This window comes from Lissotriton helveticus, chromosome 10 (genome assembly GCF_964261635.1).
Source record: "Lissotriton helveticus chromosome 10, aLisHel1.1, whole genome shotgun sequence".
Classification (NCBI taxonomy): Eukaryota; Metazoa; Chordata; class Amphibia; order Caudata; family Salamandridae; genus Lissotriton; species Lissotriton helveticus.
The window spans coordinates 602,871,193-602,891,634 of NC_136071.1; the positions used below are offsets into that span (position 1 = coordinate 602,871,193).

Genomic DNA, 20,442 nt, shown 5'->3' on the forward strand with positions numbered 1-20,442 from the left:
GAGGATGCGCTCACTCACCAGCAGCCTGTGTGGAGGGTGCCACGGAGGGAGGATGCGCTCACTCACCAGCTGCCTGTGTGGAGGGTGCCACGGAGGGAAGGATGCGCTCACTCACTGGCAGCCTGTGTAGAGGGTGCCACCGATGGAGGATGCGTTCACTCACCGGCTACCTGTGTAGAGGGTGCCACAGGGGAGGATGAGCTCACTTACTGGCTGCCTGTGTAGAGGGTGCCACAGAGAGGAGGATGCACGCACTCACTCACCAGCAGCCTGTGTAGAGGGTGCCATGGGGGGAGGATGCGCTCACTCACCAGCAGCCAGTGTAGAGGGTGCCACGGGGGAGGATGCGCTCCCTCACCAGCAGCCTGTGTAGAGGGTGCCACGGAGGGAGGATGCGCTCACTCACCAGCTGCCTGTGTGGAGGGTGCCACGGAGGGAAGGATGCGCTCACTCACTGGCAGCCTGTGTAGAGGGTGCCACCGATGGAGGATGCGTTCACTCACCGGCTACCTGTGTAGAGGGTGCCACAGGGGAGGATGAGCTCACTTACTGGCTGCCTGTGTAGAGGGTGCCATGGGGGGAGGATGCGCTCACTCACCAGCAGCCAGTGTCGAGGGTGCCACGGGGGAGGATGCGCTCCCTCACCAGCTGCCTGTGTAGAGGGTGCCACGGGGGAGGATGTGCTCACTCACCAGCAGCCTGTGTAGAGGGTGCCTCGGAGGGGAGGATGCGCTCACTCACCGCCTGCCTGTGTAGAGGGTGCCACGGAGGGAGAATGCGCTCACTCACCGGCTACCTGTGTAGAGGGTGCCACGGAGGGAGGATGCGCTCACTCACCAGCTGCCTGTGTAGAGGGCACCACGGAGGGGAGGATGCGCTCACTCACTGGCAGCCTGTGTAGAGGGTGCCACGGAGGGAGGATGCATTCACTCACCAACTGCCTGTGTAGAGGGTGCCAAGGAGGGAGGATGCGCTCACTCACTGGCTATCAGTGTAGAGGGTGCCACGGAGGGAGGATGCGCTCACTCACCAGCTGCCTGTGTAGAGGGCGCCACGGGGGGGAGGATGCGCTCACTCACCAGCAGCCTGTGGGGAGGGTGCCACGGAGGGAAGGATGCGCTCACTCACTGGCAGCCTGTGTAGAGAGTGCCACCAATGGAGGTTGCGTTCACTCACCGGCTACCTGTGTAGAGGGTGCCACGGGGGAGGATGAGCTCACTTACTGGCTGCCTGTGTAGAGGGTGCCACGGAGGGGAGGATGCGCTCACTCACCGGCTACCTGTGTAGAGGGTGCCACGGAGAGATGATGCGTTCACTCATCGGCTACCTGTGTAGAGGGTGCCACGGGGGAGGATGCGCTCACTTACCGGCTGCCTGTGTAGAGGGTGCCTGGGGTGGAGGATGCGCTCAATCTCCGGCAGCCTCTACAGAGGGTGCCACGGGGGAAGGATGAGCTCACTCACCAGCAGCCTCTGCAGAGGGTGCCACGGAGGGAGGATGCGCTCACTCACAGGCAGCCTGTGTAGAGGGTGCCACCGATGGAGGATGCGTTCACTCACTGGTTAACTGTGTAGAGGGTGCCACGGGGGAGGATGCGCTTACTTACCGGCTTGCCTCTGTAGAGGGTGCCACGGAGGGGAGGATGCGCTCACTCACCAGCAGCCTGTGTAGAGGGTGCCACGGGGGAGGATGCGCTCCCTCACCAGCTGCCTGTGTAGAGAGTGCCACTGGGGAGGATGTGCTCACTCACCAGCAGCCTGTGTAGAGGGTGCCTCGGAGGGGAGGATGCGCTCACTCACCGCCTGCCTGTGTAGAGGGTGCCACGGAGGGAGAATGCGCTCACTCACCGGCTACCTGTGTAGAGGGCACCACGGAGGGGAGGATGCGCTCACTCACTGGCAGCCTATGTAGAGGGTGCCACGGAGGCAGGATGCATTCACTCACCAACAGCCTGTGCAGAGGGTGCCACGGAGGGAGGATGCCTCACTCACCAGCTGCCTGTGTAGAGGGCGCCACGGAGGGGAGGATGCGCTCACTCACTGGTAGCCTGTGTAGAGGGTACCACGGAGGGAGGATGCATTCACTCACTGGCAGCCTGTGTAGAGGGTGCCACGGAGGGAGGATGCGCTCACTCACCAGCTGCCTGTGTAGAGGGTGCCACGGAGGGGAGGATGCGCTCACTCACCGGCTACCTGTGTAGAGGGTGCCACGGAGGGAGGATGCACTCACTCACCAGCTGCCTGTGTAGAGGGCACAACGGAGGGAGGATGCACTCACTCACCGGCAGCCTGTGTAGAGGGTGCCACGGGGGGAGGATGTGCTCACTTACCAGCAGCCTGTGTAGAGGGTGCCACGGAGGGAGGATGCACTCACTCACCAGCTGCCTGTGTAGGGGGTGCCACGGAGGGAGGATGCACTCACTCACCGGCTGCCTGTGTAGAGGGTGCCACGGGGGGAGGATGTGCTCACTCACCAGCAGCCTGTGTAGAGGGTGCCTCGGAGGGGAGGATGGGCTCACTCACCGGCTGCCGGTGTAGAGGGTGCTACCGAGGGAGGATGCGCTCACTCACCAGCTGCCTGTGTAGAGGGCGCCACGGAGGGGAGGTTGCGCTCACTCACTGGCAGCCTGTGTAGAGGGTACCACGGAGGGAGGATGCGTTCTCTCACCAGCAGCGTGTGTAGAGGGTGCCACGAGGGAGGATGCGCTCACTCACCAGCAGCCTGTGTAGAGGATGCCTCGGAGGGTAGGATGCGCTCACTCACCGGCAGCCTGTGTAGAGGGTGCCTCGGAGGGGAGGATGCGCTCACTCACCGGCTGCCTGTGTAGAGGGTGCCACGGAGGGGAGGATAAACTCACTCACCGGCTGCCTGTGTAGAGGGTGCCACGGAGGGGAGGATGAGCTCACTCACCGGCTGCCTGTGTAGAGGGCGCCACGGAGGGGAGGATGCACTCACTCACCAGCAGCCTGTGTAGAGGGCGCCACGGAGGGCAGGATGCGCTCACTCACCGGCTGCCTGTGTAGAAGGTGCCACGGAGGGAGGATGCGCTCACTCACCGGCTACCTGTGTAGAGGGTGCCAAGGAGGGAGGATGCGCTCACTCACCAGCTGCCTGTGTAGAGGGCGCCACGGAGGGGAGGATGCGCTCACTCACTGGCAGCCTGTGTAGAGGGTGCCACGAGGGGAGGATGCACTCACTCACCGGTAGCCTGTGTAGAGGGTGCCACGGAGGGAGGATGCGCTCACTCACCAGCTGCCTGTGTAGAGGCTGCCACGGTGGGAGGATGCGCTCACTCACTGGCTGCCTGTGTAGCGGGTGCCACGGAGGGAGGATGCGCTCACTCACGACTGTCTGTGTAGAGGGTGCCACGGAGGGGAGGATGCGCTCATTCACTGTCTGCCTGTGTAGAAGGTGCAACGGGGGGAGGATGTGCTCACTCACCAGCAGCCTGTGTAGTGGGCGCCACGGAGGGGAGGATGCGCTCACTCACCGGCTGCCTGTGTAGAGGGTGCCACGGGGGGAGGATGTGCTCACTCACCAGCAGCCTGTCTAGTGGGCGCCACGGAGGGGAGGATGCGCTCACTCACCGGCTGCCTGTGTAGAGGGTGCCACGGAGAGAGGATGCGCTCACTCACCGGCTACCTGTGTAGAGGGTGCCACAGAGGGAGGATGCGCTCACTCACCAGCTGCCTGTGTAGAGGGCGCCACGGAGGGGAGGATGCGCTCACTCACTGGCAGCCTGTGTAGAGGGTGCCACGAGGGGAGGATGCGTTCACTCACCGGCAGCCTGTGTAGAGGATGCCACGGGGGAGGATGCGCTCACTCACCAGCTGCCTGTGTAGAGGGTGCCACGGAGGGGAGGATGCGCTCACTCACCGGCAGCCTGTGTAGAGGGTGCCACGGGGGAGAATGCGCTCACTCACCGACGCCTGTGTAGAGGGTGCAACGGGGGAGGATGCGCTCACTCACCGGCAGCCTGTGTAGAGGGTGCCACGGGGGAGGATGCGCTCACTCACCGGCAGCCTGTGTAGAGGGTGCCAAGGAGGGAGGATGCGCTCACTCACCAGCTGCCTGTGCAGAGGGCGCCACGGAGGGGAGGATGCGCTCACTCACCCGCAGCTTCTACAGAGGGTGCCACGGGGGGAGGATGAGCTCACTCACCGGCAGCCTATATAGAGGGTGCCACGGAGGGAGGAAGTGCTCACTCATCGGCAGCCTGTGTAGAGGGTGCCACGGAGGGGAGGAAGCGCTCACTCACCGGCAGCCTGTGTAGAGGTGCCACGGAGGGGAGGATGCGCTCACTCACCGGCAGCCTGTGTAGAGGGTGCCACGGGGGTGGATGCGCTCACTCACCGACTGCCTGTGTAGAGGGTGCCACGGAGGGAAGGATGCGCCCACTCACCGGCAGCCTCTACAGAGGGTGCCACGGGGGGAGGATGAACTCACTCACCGGCTACCTGTGTAGAGGGTGCCAAGGAGGGAGGATGCGCTCACTCACCAGCTGCCTGTGTAGAGGGCGCCACGGAGGGGAGGATGCGCTCACTCACTGGCAGCCTGTGTAGAGGGTGCCACGAGGGGAGGATGCACTCACTCACCGGTAGCCTGTGTAGAGGGTGCCACGGAGGGAGGATGCGCTCACTCACCAGCTGCCTGTGTAGAGGCTGCCACGGTGGGAGGATGCGCTCACTCACTGGCTGCCTGTGTAGCGGGTGCCACGGAGGGAGGATGCGCTCACTCACGACTGTCTGTGTAGAGGGTGCCACGGAGGGGAGGATGCGCTCATTCACTGTCTGCCTGTGTAGAAGGTGCAACGGGGGGAGGATGTGCTCACTCACCAGCAGCCTGTGTAGTGGGCGCCACGGAGGGGAGGATGCGCTCACTCACCGGCTGCCTGTGTAGAGGGTGCCACGGAGAGAGGATGCGCTCACTCACCGGCTACCTGTGTAGAGGGTGCCACAGAGGGAGGATGCGCTCACTCACCAGCTGCCTGTGTAGAGGGCGCCACGGAGGGGAGGATGCGCTCACTCACTGGCAGCCTGTGTAGAGGGTGCCACGAGGGGAGGATGCGTTCACTCACCGGCAGCCTGTGTAGAGGATGCCACGGGGGAGGATGCGCTCACTCACCAGCTGCCTGTGTAGAGGGTGCCACGGAGGGGAGGATGCGCTCACTCACCGGCAGCCTGTGTAGAGGGTGCCACGGGGGAGAATGCGCTCACTCACCGACGCCTGTGTAGAGGGTGCAACGGGGGAGGATGCGCTCACTCACCGGCAGCCTGTGTAGAGGGTGCCACGGGGGAGGATGCGCTCACTCACCGGCAGCCTGTGTAGAGGGTGCCAAGGAGGGAGGATGCGCTCACTCACCAGCTGCCTGTGCAGAGGGCGCCACGGAGGGGAGGATGCGCTCACTCACCCGCAGCTTCTACAGAGGGTGCCACGGGGGGAGGATGAGCTCACTCACCGGCAGCCTATATAGAGGGTGCCACGGAGGGAGGAAGTGCTCACTCATCGGCAGCCTGTGTAGAGGGTGCCACGGAGGGGAGGAAGCGCTCACTCACCGGCAGCCTGTGTAGAGGTGCCACGGAGGGGAGGATGCGCTCACTCACCGGCAGCCTGTGTAGAGGGTGCCACGGGGGTGGATGCGCTCACTCACCGACTGCCTGTGTAGAGGGTGCCACGGAGGGAAGGATGCGCCCACTCACCGGCAGCCTCTACAGAGGGTGCCACGGGGGGAGGATGAACTCACTCACCGGCAGCCTGTGTAGAGGGTGCCACGGAGGGAGGGAGCGCTCACTCACCGGCAGCCTGTGTAGAGGGTGCCACGGAGGGGAGGAAGCGCTCACTCACCGGCAGCCTGTGTAGAGGTGCCACGGAGGCGAGGATGCGCTCACTCACCGGCTGCCTGTGTAGAGGGTGCCACGGAGGGGAGGATGCGCTCACTCACCGGCTGCCTGTGTAGAGGGTGCCACGGAGGGAAGACGTTTACTCCTCGACTGCCTGTGTAGATGGTGCCACCGAGGGGAGGATGCGCTCACTCACCGGCAGCCTCTACAGAGGGTGCCACGGGGGGAGGATGAGCTCACTCACCGGCAGCCTGTGTAGAGGGTGCCACGGAGGGAGGAACCGCTCCCTCACCGGCAGCCTGTGTAGAGGGTGCCACGGAGGGGAGGAAGCGCTCACTCACCGGCTGCCTGTGTAGAGGGTGCCACGGAGGGGAGGATGCGCTCACTCACCGGCTGCCTGTGTAGAGGGTGCCACGGAGGGGAGGATGCGCTCACTCACCGGCAGCCTCTACAGAGGGTGCCACGGGGGGAGGATGAGCTCACTCACCGGAAGCCTGTGTAGAGGGTGCCACGGAGGGAGGAACCGCTCACTCACCGGCAGCCTGTGTAGAGGGTGCCACGGAGGGGAGGAAGCGCTCACTCACCGGCTGCCTGTGTAGAGGGTGCCACTGAGGGGAGGATGCGCTCACTCACCGGCTGCCTGTGTGGAGGGTGCCACGGAGGGGATGATGTAAATGTAAATGTAAATGTGTTTGTATTTATATAGCGCACTTCTACCCAGAGGTCTCGTAGCGCTGTATTCATACCGGTGTGGAACCCATCCTGGCTTTCCTGTGAAATATCCACTCCTGGGCATCCCCAAGGTGAAGCCAGGCATCCAAGCGCTGCTGGGGCCGTTGTGGAGATTAAGCAAGCTATTGCCCAGTGTTGGACCTGGCCTCGTGGCGTGGTTCCCCCCGTTCCTCAGCACCCCGTTAGCCCAGCCCTGTACCCAGAGACCCCTGGTCGTCCTGGCCATGTCCGCCCAAACACTGACGACCAGCCCCGGCCTGTCCCCGTCCTCCTTCCCCGTCCCGCGCGCCCCGAACCCGCAAGGCCCCATAGGCCCACCGGCAGCCATTTTTCCTTCCCGAGATCCCTGACTCCCTGGGCCTAGCATGACCCCCAGCCCCAGCTAAACTTAGGCTCCAGACGCGCCAGCCCCCGTTGGGAGGGTGAGGGCTCCCCAAGTGAGATAAGACAGGGAGTTTCGATTGCACCTCCAGCCTCCCCTGAGAGACTGGTTTCTGTCACACCTCTGGCCTTCCCCTGGGGGCCGGTTTCGATCCCACCTCTGGCCTCCCCGAGGGCTGGCTCCAGACCCTGCTGGGCGTCTGGGAATTCCCGGGCGCATCCTCAAAGAGATCAAAGGGCCAACCGCCGGACCTCACCAACGGCCAGCCACCCCAGGGCCTAAGACCTCCGCCTGCGAGGGTCCGGACATCAAAGGGCCACTGGACTATATCAAGGCCCGCCCAAGAACTAGCGGGCAGTTGTATCCTGGACAAGAAAGCCCTGCTGATCTGATCGCGGCTGACCCTTGGGGAAAACTGAACCTGGAACTCTTCGAGCCCTGCTGACGCTGTCGCGGCTCCTCCTTGGAACTACGGAACTAGAACATCGGAGCCCTGCTGACCTCGTCGCGGCTCCAGCTTGAACCTTAAAGATCTTCATCAACCACCCTGAGCCCTGCTGACGGGTCGCGGCTCCTCACGAACTATCCTCCGGATCGAGCCCTGCTGACTTCGTCGCGGCTCGAGGAGTACTCTGGTCCGGATGGACCATCGACGCTACCAACACGAACTGAGTCGATCTCAAGTGAGTAGGACATCCAGTGCGACTACCATCTTCCGTATCCCCCGGCTCGAGGATTGAGAGCTGTGCTCAGGGTACACTTCGTACTGGCCTAAAGACTAAGACTGTCCCGCTATCCCTTCCCAAGAGCCCTGAGACATTACGATCCCTCGATCGCTTGTACATAAGAGTGCTGATTCTTTTATCTGTTCATAAAGAACCTGATACTGAAAACCTACAGTGTGGAGTCCGTTCGTAAGTGTGGTGTGGTCTTCGTGTGTACGATTCGATACTTGAAGTCCTCCCCGGTGGGGATCTCGTTTAGGCTCGGCATTATTGGAGGGAGAGGTGGGTCACGGAGTAGTCGGGTAGACATAATCTGGCCTCTGGGATCGCCCCTTCTAACATTGGTGGCAAGCGACGGGATAAGAGCCTACGGCTAGGAATCGTACAGTAAAACGACTGACACACCACCTGAACAAGAACAACCATGAGTCTCATCGGAACAAGCGAAAAGACCACATTCCAAAAGGACCTCCTGGAAGAATATACCCACCGAGAATTAAAACAATTCTGCAAAGATTTCCACATCGCTACCACTGGGTTAAGCGCCAAAGACGACTACCAGAAAGCCCTGACGGCCTGGGTAGAGGCCGGGGCCCACCTCCCCGCAACAGAAGGAAACGGCATACAGGGAGAAACACCGATCGAAACCGACGGCCAAGAAGAAGAGGGACCCGACTCCCTAACGCGGAATACCGGCACGGAGAGAGGCCTGTCGATAGAGGAAATGACAGACCGAGAACGCAACCAAAACCACGAGCTAGAACTGGCACGTCTTAAAATAGAAGGAGAACTCAAGCTAGCTGAGAAGAAACTAGCCGTAGAGAAATTACGGCTGCAAGGAGAACTGGAAGAAAAGAAGCTCCAGAGGGAGCATGAGGGAAAGAAACTCCAGCTCGAACATGAGCGCAGCTTAAAAGAACTGGAACTCAAAGCCAGAGGCGAAGAAACCCCACCCCTGGGGAACCGAGACACTGGTCCCCCGGTAGAACCAAAAGTCCACATCCCCAAGGATGTGGTGAAAGAATATTATAAGAACCACGACATCCAGCAATGGTTCAAGGCGTACGAGGTCGCCATGACCGCCCACCGAGTACCTGAGAAGGATTGGGGGGCCGGATTATGAGGCCGCTTCTTCAGCGAGGGAAGAGACACTATGCTGGACCTGCCCTCCTCCGTCATGACCTCCTACCCCCATATGAAGGACGCCCTACTGGCTCGATATGGGCTCACCCCGGAGATGTACCGGCAACGGTTTAGAGACTGCAAGAAGATCCCCGGCACCACGTGGGTAGAATACGTGAATTTCTACAGCCGGGCCTTGGAAGGGTGGATCAAGGGCAGCAAGGTGACCACCTTTGAAGGACTCATTGATCTCATCGCCTATGAACACCTATCCACCAACTGCTTTGTAGAACTAAGGCAGCACCTTCTGGACAGCAAGTTGGCAGACCCCCGGAAGCTGGCTGTCGAGGCTGATCGATGGGTGAGCACAAGAGTCCCACGAGGTCCCATGGGAGACTATGGCCGAAACGAGCAAGGATCTCCACGTCAGAGGGGCGCAGGGGGTCAGGGTAGACAGAGGGGTCCCCAGACAGGGCCTCCCCGCAGCCCCCCTAGAACCCAGCCTGGGGCCTCCCCGCCTGCCGCGAGGGCCGGGTTCCCTCCAGCTAGACAAGGACCCAGGATAAGCACCGCCTGCTACCGGTGTCAACTGACAGGGCATTATGCCAGCGACCCCAACTGCCCCATGCTCAAGAAACCGACTGCTGCGAGTCCCCCTGCGCGCCACCTCGCCAACGTAGCCTTAGAAGAGGAAGAGATAGAGGACACGGAGGGGTGGGAACCAGCAGCCATGACCTTAGTCTCCCTGGGGGATAGAGAAATGGTCCCTGGAGCTCTCCTGCCAGATAACACTGAAATATACCGACAGCAGGTGACCGTCAACGGGCACCGCATAGGGGCTCTCAGAGACACAGGGGCCAGTATCACTGCTGTAAGGGGGCACCTAGTTACAGAGGACCAAATCGTACCCCACGCCTCCTGCAGGGTGATCTCCGCTGACAACTCCGTCCGCACCTGCCGAATAGCTCAGGTCCCATTCGAGTGGGAGGGCGTCTCCGGGGAATTACGAGTAGCAGTCCGCACCGACATGCCCGTGGACTGTCTACTAAGTAACGACCTAGAGAGCTCCCCGTGGAAGCAAGTGGAGCGAAGGACTCACCTGGAGATGGTGGGCCTACCCGAGTGGGCCTGCGTGACCACCCGATCCATGGCAGCCCGAGAGTCCACCCCCGAGGGGGTGGAACCCGAGAACCCTCGCCCCGTCTCCGCCGAGCCGGAGGGCAGCGGGCAGACAGAAGGCCTCGACCTTTTTCCCGGCGAAAGCAGTGACCCCGACCCGGGTCCCCTGGACCCGGCTGGCAAACCAGCCCCGAGCCCGGACGATCTCCCCGAGTTAGCCCAGTGGCGCCAGGAGGGGGGACCCCCCTGAGAGGAGTTCTGCCTGGAACAGACCTCCTGTCCCTCTCTAGTGGGGCCGCGGCAGCAGGCCGCCGGTGACCAGTCCGGCTCCCACCACGTCTACTGGGAGAATGGCCTGCTATATAGTGAGCAAAAGTCCGCCGAACTAGGGTCAGCCCGGGTGCTGGTGGTACCCCTACGTTTCCGGGGCTTCCTCCTGAACCTGGCCCATGATGTGCCCTTGGCGGGACACTTGGGTCAAGACAAAACGTACCACCGTCTGGTCACTCATTTCTACTGGCCCCACATGCGCTCCGATGTGGAGGCCCACTGCAGATCCTGCCCCACGTGTCAGGCCAGCGGAAAGAGCAGAGGGAGGCGCAAGGCTCCCCTCCAACCCTTCCCCGTGGTCAGTACCCCCTTTGAACGGGTGGGAATCGATATTGTGGGGCCCCTTGACCCCCGAACCTCCTTAGGCCACCGGTTCATCCTTGTCCTGGTGGACTATGCCTCCTGATATCCCGAGGCCGTTCCCCTCCGAACGGTGACGGCCTCCGTAGTGGGGCGGGCCCTCATGGGGATCTTCTCCCGGGTGGGATTCCCGCGAGAAGTAGTGAGCGACCGAGGAACGAACTTCATCTCTAAGTACATGAAGTCCCTCTGGCAACAGTGTGGGGTGACGTACAAGTTCACCACCCCATACCATCCCCAAGGCAACGGTCTGGTTGAGCGGTTCAACCGCACCCTCAAGGGAATGATCATGGGTCTTGAGGAGTCCCTGAGGCGCAAGTGGGACGTCCTCCTCCCCTGCCTCCTGTTCGCGTACCGAGAAGTTCCCCAGAAGTCCTTGGGTTTTAGCCCCTTCGAGCTGCTATACGGGCACCCCGTCCGGGGACCCCTCAGCCTGGTCAAGGAAGGATGGGAGACGGCGTCCCTGGACCCCCCACCAGATGTGTTTCGATACATCCTGGCCCTCCGAAACCAGACTCGGAAGTTCCGAGAACTGGCCGAGGCAAACCTCGAAGCCAGCCAAGAAGAAATGAAAAGGTGGTATGACCAGAATGCCACTCTGGTCGAGTTTCAGCCCGGACAACAGGTCTGGGTAATGGCCCCTGTGGAACCTTGCGCCCGGCAGGACAAGTGGACAGGGCCCTTCAAGGTGGTAGAACGAAAGAGCCAGGTTACCTACCTCATCGATGTGCAGTCTCCCAGGAACCCCTTGCGGGTCCTTCATGTGACCTGCCTGAAACCCCACTTCGTGCGGTCCGAGTTGAGTCTGCTCCTCGCCACCGACGACGGAGCGGAGGAGGACACGGAGCCTCTCCCCGATCTCCTGTGTGCGAAAGAAAAAGATGGTTCCGTAGAGGGAATGAATCTCTCCTCCTCCCTCTCCCCCGAGCAGCGCGAAGACTGTCGCCAGTTACTGGGGCAGTTATCTGACCTTTTTTCTCTCGTCCCCGGCGTCACCAGCTGGTGCGTCCACGAAGTGGACACCGGGGAAAGCCCTCCGGTACGGCACAGAGCCTACCGCGTCCCTGATCGAGTTCGGGCCTGCATCAAGGCCGAAGTCTCTAAAATGCTAGCCCTGGGGGCGGTCGAAGCCTCCGACAGCCCATGGGCCAGCCCCGTGGTCCTGGTTCCGAAGGCAGCCGCCCCCGGCGCTGTTCCCGAGCTGAGGTTCTATGTGGACTACCGCGGGCTCAACGCAGTCACCAGAACCGATGCCCACCCCATTCCCCGAGCAGACGAGCTCATTGACCGCCTGGGGTCTGCTCGCTATCTCAGCACCTTCGACTTGACCAGCGGATACTGGCAGATCGCCCTTACAGAAGGAGCCAGAGAGAGATCCGCTTTCTCCACCCCAGATGGGCACTACCATTTCCGGGTGATGCCCTTCGGAATGAAAAACGTCCCTGCCACCTTCCAGAGGCTAGTTAACCAGGTACTGGCCACGTTGGAGGAATTCAGTGCCGCCTATCTGGACGATATCGCGGTATTCAGCTCCCACTGGACCGAGCATCTCCTCCACCTCCAGGAGGTCTTGATAGCCCTGCAGAAGGCGGCTCTCACCATAAAAGCCAGCAAATGTCAAATCGGTCAAGGGTCCGTGGTCTACCTGGGACACCAGTTCGGCAGCGGCCTCGTGGCACCCCTCCAGCCCAAGATCGATGCAGTCATGGCCTGGGAAGCTCCCACCACCCAGACGGAGGTGCGGGCGTTCCTAGAGCTCACGGGTTACTACCGAAGATTCATAAAGGGGTATGGCAGCATCGTAGTTCCCCTCACGGAGTTAATCTCCAAAAACCAGCCCAAGAAAGTCAGCTGGACCCTTGCCTGCCAAGAGGCGTTCGAAGCGTTGAAGGACGCCATGTGTACGGCCCCCGTGTTACAGGCCCCTGACTACTCCCGAGAGTTCGTGGTCCAAACAGACGCGTCCGAACATGGCATCGGAGCCGTCCTGTCCCAGATGAACGAGAAAGGCCTGGATCAGCCAGTGGCCTTCATTAGCCGGAGGTTACTCCCTCGAGAACAAAGGTGGAGCACCATCGAGCGGGAGGCCTTCGCGGTGGTTTGGGCCCTGAAGAAGCTGAGGCCCTACCTGTTCGGTACTCACTTCCGGGTCCAAACTGACCACCGACCTGTCCGATGGCTAAGGCAAATGAGAGGGGAGAACCCCAAACTGTTGCGATGGTCCATCTCCCTCCAGGGGATGGATTTCACTGTGGAGCACCGGCCTGGTGTTGACCACGCCAACGCAGACGGCCTGTCCCGATTCTTCCACCTCAGTGAAGAGAACCCCCAAGGGGATGGGTAGTTCTCTCCGCCTTTCAGCTGGGGGGGACGCGTGTTGGACCTGGCCTCGTGGCGTGGTTCCCCCCCGTTCCTCAGCACCCAGTTAGCCCAGCCCCGTACCCAGAGACCCCTGGTCGTCCTGCCCATGTCCGCCCAAACACTGACGTCCAACCCGGGCCTGTCCCCGTCCTCCTTCCCCATCCCGCGCGCCCCGAACCCGCAAGGCCCCATAGGCCCACCGGCAGCCATTTTTCCTTCCCGAGATCCCTGACTCCCTGGGCCTAGCATGACCCCAGCCCCAGCGAAACTTAGGCTCCAGACGTGCCAGCCCCCGTTGGGAGGGTGAGGGCTACCCAAGTGAGATAAGACAGGGAGTTTCGATTGCACCTCCGGCCTCCCCTGAGAGACTGGTTTCTGTCACACCTCTGGCCTTCCCCTGGGGGGCGGTTTCGATCCCACCTCTGGCCTCCCCGAGGGCTGTCTCCAGACCCTGCTGGGCGTCTGGGAATTCCCGGACGCATCCTCAAAGAGATCAAAGGGCCAACCGCCGGACCTCACCAACGGCCAGCACCCCCACGGCCTAAGACCTCCGCCTGCGAGGGTCCGGACATCAAAGGGCCACTGGACTATATCAAGGCCCGCCCAAGAACTAGCGGGCAGTTGTATCCTGGACAAGAAAGCCCTGCTGATCTGATCGCGGCTGACCCTTGAGGAAAACTGAACTTGGAACTCTTCGAGCCCTGCTGACGCTGTTGCAGCTCCTCCTTGGAACTACGGAACTAGAACATCGGAGCCCTGCTGACCTCGTCGCGGCTCCAGCTTGAACCTTAAAGATCTTCATCAACCACCCTGAGCCCTGCTGACGTGGTCGCGGCTCCTCACGAACTATCCTCCAGATCGAGCCCTGCTGACTTCGTCGCGGCTTGAGGAGTACTCTGGTCCGGCTGGACCATCGACGCTACCAACACGAACTGAGTCGATCTCAAGTGAGTAGGACATCCAGTGCGACTACCATCTTCCGCATCCCCCGGCTCGAGGATTGAGAGCTGTGCGCAGGGTACGCTTCGTACTGACCTGAAGACTAAGACTGTCCCGCTACCCCTTCCCAAGAGCCCTGAGACTTTACGATCCCTCGATCGCTTGTACATAAGAGTGCTGATTCTTTTATCTGTTCATAAAGAACCTGATACTGAAAACCTACAGTGTGGTGTCCGTTCGTAAGTGTGGTGTGGTCTTCGTGTGTACGATTCAATACTTGAAGTCCTCCCCGGTGGGGATCTCTCATTTAGGCTCGGCATTATTGGAGGGAGAGGTGGGTCACGGAGTAGTCGGGTAGACATAACCTGGCCTCTGGGATCGCCCCTTCTAACACCCAGAGTCACAGAGTGGGACCCATGATTAGACTAGGCACCGAGGCAAGATTTATCAGGTCCAGGGAAATTGACTCCAAGAGCCGCCAAGGCAGGAATTAAACCCTGGTCCCGGGCCAGACCTCTGCATCAGGGTCTGCCGCTCTAACCATTGAGCTGCGCTCACTCACCGGCTGCCTGTGTACAGGGTGCCACGGGTGGATGCGCTCACTCGGTGCCACGGGTGGATGCGCTCACTCATCAGCAGCCTGTGTAGAGGGTGCCAAGGGGGGAGGATGCGCTCACTCACCGGCTGCCTGTGTAGAGGTGCCACGTGGAGGATGCGCTCACTTACCAGCTGCCTGTGTAGAGGGTGCCACGGAGGGAGGATGCGCTCACTCACCGGCTGCCTGTGTAGAGGGTGCCACGAGGGGAGGATGCGCTCACTCACGGGCTGCCTGTGTAGAGGGTGCCACGGGAGGAGGATGTGCTCACGCACCAGCAGCCTGTGTAGAGGGTGCCACGGAGGGAGGATGCGCTTACTCACCGGCTGCCTGTGTAGAGGGTGCCACGGAGGGAGGATGCGCTCACTCACCGGCTGCCTGAGTAGAGGGTGCCACGGAGGGGAGGATGCGCTTACTCACCGGCTGCCTGTGTAGAGGGTGCCACGGAGGGAGGATGCGCTCACTCACCGGCTGCCAGTGTAGAGGGTGCCACGGAGGGGAGGATGCGCTCACTCACCGGCTGCCTGTGTAGAGGGTGCCACGGGGAGGATGCGCTCACTCACCGGCTGCCTGCGTAGAGGGTGCCACTGGGTGGATGCGCTCACTCACCGGCCGCCTGTGTAGAGGGTGCCACGGGGAGGATGCGCTCACTCACCGGCTGCCTGCGTAGAGGGTGCCACTGGGTGGATGCGCTCACTCACCGGCCGCCTGTGTAGAGGGTGCCACGGGAGATGATGCGCTCACTCACCAGCCGCCTGTGTAGAGGGTGCCACGGAGGGGAGGATGCGCTCACTCACCGGCTGCCTGCGTAGAGGGTGCCACTGGGTGGATGCGCTCACTCACCGGCTGCCTGCGTAGAGGGTGCCACTGGGTGGATGCGCTCACTCACCGGCCGCCTGTGTAGAGGGTGCCACGGGGGATGATGCGCTCACTCACCAGCCGCCTGTGTAGAGGGTGCCACGGAGGGGAGGATGCGCTCACTCACCGGCTGCCTGCGTAGAGGGTGCCACTGGGTGGATGCGCTCACTCACCGGCCGCCTGTGTAGAGGGCACCACGGAGGGAGGATGCACTCACTCACCGGCTGCCTGTGTAGAGGGTGCCACGGGGTGGATGCGCTCACTCACCGGCTGCCTGCGTAGAGGGTGCCACTGGGTGGATGCGCTCACTCACCAGCCGCCTGCGTATAGGGTGGGATCACCTTATTTTAAGTATTCATTAGGATGAAGTCTTGTTATTTATGGCAGCGTACACCAGGCCACAAAAAAAGTTTGCCCTAGGAATGGTCCCCCAAATGCCTGATAAAATGCTTTTAAGTGTTAGTCTACTTTCCCCTCACCCCGGCCCTGACTCCCTCCTTCGTTTGGGCCCGCCCTCCCAAACCAGCCCTCTAGTACCTTCCCCGTGACCTAGTCTTCATTTTCCTGCTCTGGTCCTGGCCTCCCTCCCTGGGGTCTCTGGCTCGCCCCTTGCAGGGCTCTAGCTCGCTCTCGCCCCTGGCTCTACTCTGCCCTCTCTGGCCACACGCACTTTCCTTCTGAGGTCTGACTCCTCTTGCCCCGGTGCCCTGGCCCCTGGTTCTGCCTCCTCCTGCCCTGGCATCTTGCTTCCCTTCGGGTGCTGTGACGCTGCCCCGACCGATCGTGGCCTCTCTCCACTCTGATCCAGGGTCTCTCCCGCCCGACCCATCCTGCCCCAGTGCCACCTCCCCTTCTCTTCCCTGTGGTCCAGGGCTCCCCGCACCCCCCTGGAACGGGTTAACACAGCTCGAAGTGCACTAGTCCTTCACTTTCCCCAGACCCGCAGCATCCAGTGAGAGCTGCGGCTCCAGCGGGCGGGGCCGGGTGTCTGCCCCGCCCCGCCCTGCCCCTCCCACCTCTTAAAGCCGGCCGCACTCTCGGAGAGCCCAAGTGTACCGGCCGGGACTTGTGAGGGCTGGAGCTGAGTGAGTGAGGCGCGCACGGGGGAAGGTGCTGGCACTGCAGGATACTGCGCCACACCCCTCGGGTACCTGGGCACGGACTAGGGCAGCCCCTGGGCACAGACTAGGGCAGCCCCTGGGCATCTCCGACTCTAGGACCCGCGGAGCCGAGACCGGGATGGCAAACTTCAGGCTGATGCTGGCTGGGTGAGTGAGTGTCCTCAGGCTTGCGCGCTACGGCGGAGAGAGTGCAGATTGTGCATAAAGGCACAAGGGCACCTTCTGTGCACCCTACTGCAGGCTGAGCGGCCACGGCCCCGGAAGGTAGCTCGGTGGGTTCTCTAGAGCGGGGATAGAGTTTGAAAGTTCTGTGCCAGGGTTGACACTTTCGGGGTTGGCAGTGTGCACAGTCCTGTACAGGGCGCCAGTGAAAATGCGCACGGACTGTGCAAGGAGGCGCTGCACACTCACTGGTCAGGTGCACCGTGCAGCGAGGGAGGTGTCACTGCGCACACTGCTGCATCAGCGTTGAACGTGTGCAGTGCCGCGAGTGTGCACGGGTCCGTTCGGTGATAGTACGTGTACACTGTTGTTTCTAAGGTGACAGTTACATTGATTATGGCGCTGGGAGGGGGGAGAGAGGGTGCGCTGTATGCCCGGTGGTGTGAAGGGTCTGATCGCGTGCACTTGTGTTGTGAGAAGACTAAAAGTGCACAGTGTCGCACTGTCGTGCGCGCAATGCTGTTTCTGGATTGATGGTTACAGTGGCATCAATGATAGGTGACTGAGGACGGTACTATGAACGGAGTGATCGTCTACTCTGCTGTAAAAGCCCCTACACCAGCGTTGCCAAACCTCCTGAAGTGTGTAGGACAATGTACCAAGGTTGGCCGAGTGCACAATGCTGCTGGACAAGGGCAATTAATGTTCACTAATGCACAGATGTTCCGCTCATCTGACTCTCGATGAATAACCAAAGTAAAGTGCTCTGTGCCAGGAACTGCCGCCTCCACTCTCACCACGTCTGCACTCCCACCACTCTTCCCCGTCTTTACCACTACACCCTCTCACGCAGGCTCTCCATACTTTCACTCTCTCGGCTGCTCCTTCACTTGCCGGACTCCTTCTCGTTCTCTCACATTTCTCCCTGACTGCTCATACCTCGCCGGTCTTTTTCCCTGTCTCTCTACCTCTGCATCCTCTCCCGGACCTGCCATTCGACCCCCCAAGCCAGCCATCCATCCAACGAAGGCGCTTGCTTCCTCCCTCTTTCAGAACGTCACCCCCCCCCCCCCCTTCTCTTACGCGCCTCACCTTTTAGACCCCCCTCCCCCTTACACGCGTACCTTCCCCTCTTCATCGGCTCTTCCCAGGCCCTCTCCCTGTTGCATCTTCCCTTCAACGCCTTCTCTCTGCTCCATGCCCCTTCACTCTGTCCTTCCACTTCTGCCCTTCTTCCAGCCTGCGCTGCCTCCCTCTGTCCCCTCCCCGGCCTTTCCACCCGCTTCCTCCTTTCATTTTGGCCTTCGCCCCCAGGGTGGATGATGGTGAAGCGCTTTGTGAAGCGCTCTGACACCTTCGGGGAAAGTCCGCGCTATATAAAAATGCATAAATAAATAAATAAATAAATGGTGAAGGAAGGAACGCTGCGCACCCAAAAATAAAGACAACATTGTGTAAAACGGTACATTTGGAAGACCTGGTAAAAATGTAGCAAACAAAAGGCGTGTGATGCGAAGAAAAATTGTGTCAAAGCTAAATGTCACACACGTACCTACTTAGAAACCATTCAGAAAGGACACATTTCTGCAAGTTTATTACTTCTTTCCACGCCCACGGTGGCGCCAGGGATCGCTCTCCAGGGGGGTGTACACTTAACTTTCACCAATGCGTGTAATGTTTTGTTAATTCATTTATCAGGCTTACACATAGAAACGGCAGGTTGGGGAGGGCCCAGTGTACCTGCCTGTCAGACGTTGCCTTTAACGAATAATGCATAAATAATCTAAAATACCAGAACGCTGTATGCTATCCCACCCCCCTACATCCCCTCCGACACACCCACACATGTGCAATGTGGTACTAAGAGCTCCACGAACCACAGTGCCTCACTACCTGCTCCAGTCTAGTTTTCTCTCCGCATTCTGGGATTCGTATTGACTATTCCCGATTTTATAATAACCGGCACTGCAAGTTCAGGAATAGAAAGAGAAAACCAGGACACGAGCAGCTAATCTCCGATTGGACCTGGTAAATTTAACGAAAGCGAATACTTTGCTCCGGGCCCAACCAGTTACGTTTTTTTTTGTGTAACAAAATTAATAAATTGCCTCGCACCGTCCTGTTTGACCCATAGATTTTTTTTTCTTTGCGACCCGGTACAACTGATGCTGAATTAATAATGCGAAAAAGTAGGACTATCAATTTTAGTAGTCCATGATAAACCCAGGCTGGATGGGTTACTAAGGTCCTGAAAAAGTTGAGATCCCTCGATTTTTGTGAAGTAATAGTGTGCGACAGATTCACTTTTTCTTTATTCTACGCTCTAGTACGTTGCTGAGTGGGATAAGGCACAGGGATCTAAGGAGGACCAATCTAATAAGTAGAGACACATTTAAAACGGGAGATAAAGTAGAAAATCTACTTTGACTAGGATACTTTGATTCCATAGAATTTCTAGCCCATTTCCTTAGCTCTCCTGGGAAATTCTACATGTGTGGTGGGGTGGATAAGGCAACCCCATTCCATAGTTAAAACTGAACCTCCCGCACACGAGTACAGGCCAAGTACCCCACACTTTATTTATTTGAAAAGTGTTATATAGCGCTAGCTTAACCCGTAAGTATCAGAGTGCTTTACACACACATTATTTTCTGACAGGAAAGTAGCCTTTTTCCTACTCTATTCTCAACCCTGCGGACTCGTGGAAGGGTTCTCTGACTGCTCACTGTTAAAGGGGACAGATCGTTACAATCCTTGAAGTTCATTTGACTACCAAATGCATCCTGGGTGGGGGGGGGGGGGGGTAGTAGTCCTCGTCCACTCCAGCTGAAGCGAGTGACTCACGTTCATCGTTGCAGGCGGGGGCGTGAATATGGCGTCCCTGATGGCATGCAGTCATCCCGTGACCTTGGATCCGTGGACCTCTGGGGGTGACGTGGGGCTTGCTTGGGTGGGGCGACACACTCCTCGAAACATGGTTATGTCAGCGTGCGAGCCCCAGCACAATGTAGACATGTTAGCATGGCTGCCTCGCTGCTGTGACTGGCTGCTGGTAGCTGGGGGTAACAGGCCTGTGCTGCTTGACCTGTCACCGGGGACTGCACCTGCTGCTGCGGCCCGGCAGCCGAGGGGGGTGTTGTTTACTTCACGCTCCTTACCTGCGGCCCGGGACGCCCCCTGCCTGACCCCAGCCTTGCTGACTGACAGGGTAAACCCACCGCAGAAAGAGGATGGTCTGAGATGGCTTCGGCCCTTCATGGTCGCTGCCTCTGGGGGTCCCTGCTGCTTCCTGTCCTACAGCCGCCCTCCCTTCGGCTTCCTGCACCCCTGGTGCCCCCGGGGGTGCCCACAAACAGTCGCCTCGTCTTCCCATCGACGAACCGAACCGACCCCCCCCCCACCCCCACCCTCAAAAGACCCGCTTCCTATCCTGGGAGCAAACCATGCTGTCTACGGGCCCTCTCTCACACTCTCCGTGCCCCCGGGGCCCTCTCGACCCCCATCATGCCGGACTGCAGCCAGTGGCCTCTTTTCCATTCTTCTCAGTGTCCTTAGACTGCTGTCCGTCAGAAAACCTCCAGAGGAATGGCGCAGCACTGTGGGGCCCATTTCCTTTCTGAAAGTCCATTGCAGACACTACTTTAAAGGGCCGGTACTGAGTACTAGCACTTTTCTACTTTGAGAGGGAGAGTACCTGCACTTCTCCAGAAAAATTTAATACTTTTAATTGGAGAGTACCTGCACTTCTCAGAAACAAGCATGTAGTCTGGTACAGAGTACCTGCACTTTTCCAGAA

General features: G+C 60.0%; 2 protein-coding genes across 3 annotated transcripts in view; one reads left to right on the forward strand and one right to left on the reverse strand.

Annotated features, from left to right (window-relative positions):
* CORO7 (coronin 7) overlaps positions 1-20,442 on the reverse strand; it is a 996,081-nt gene that overhangs the window by 402,807 nt on the left and 572,832 nt on the right. The gene's annotated exons all lie outside the window — the stretch shown is intronic.
* The window catches only part of VASN (vasorin), a 46,323-nt gene continuing 42,292 nt past the window's right edge, over positions 16,412-20,442 (forward strand). Inside the window, exon 1 of the mRNA XM_078663133.1 lies at positions 16,412-16,631. Coding sequence (XP_078519259.1) covers positions 16,603-16,631 — 29 coding nt within the window. The 5' untranslated portion in view covers positions 16,412-16,602. The remainder of the gene's footprint in view (positions 16,632-20,442) is intronic.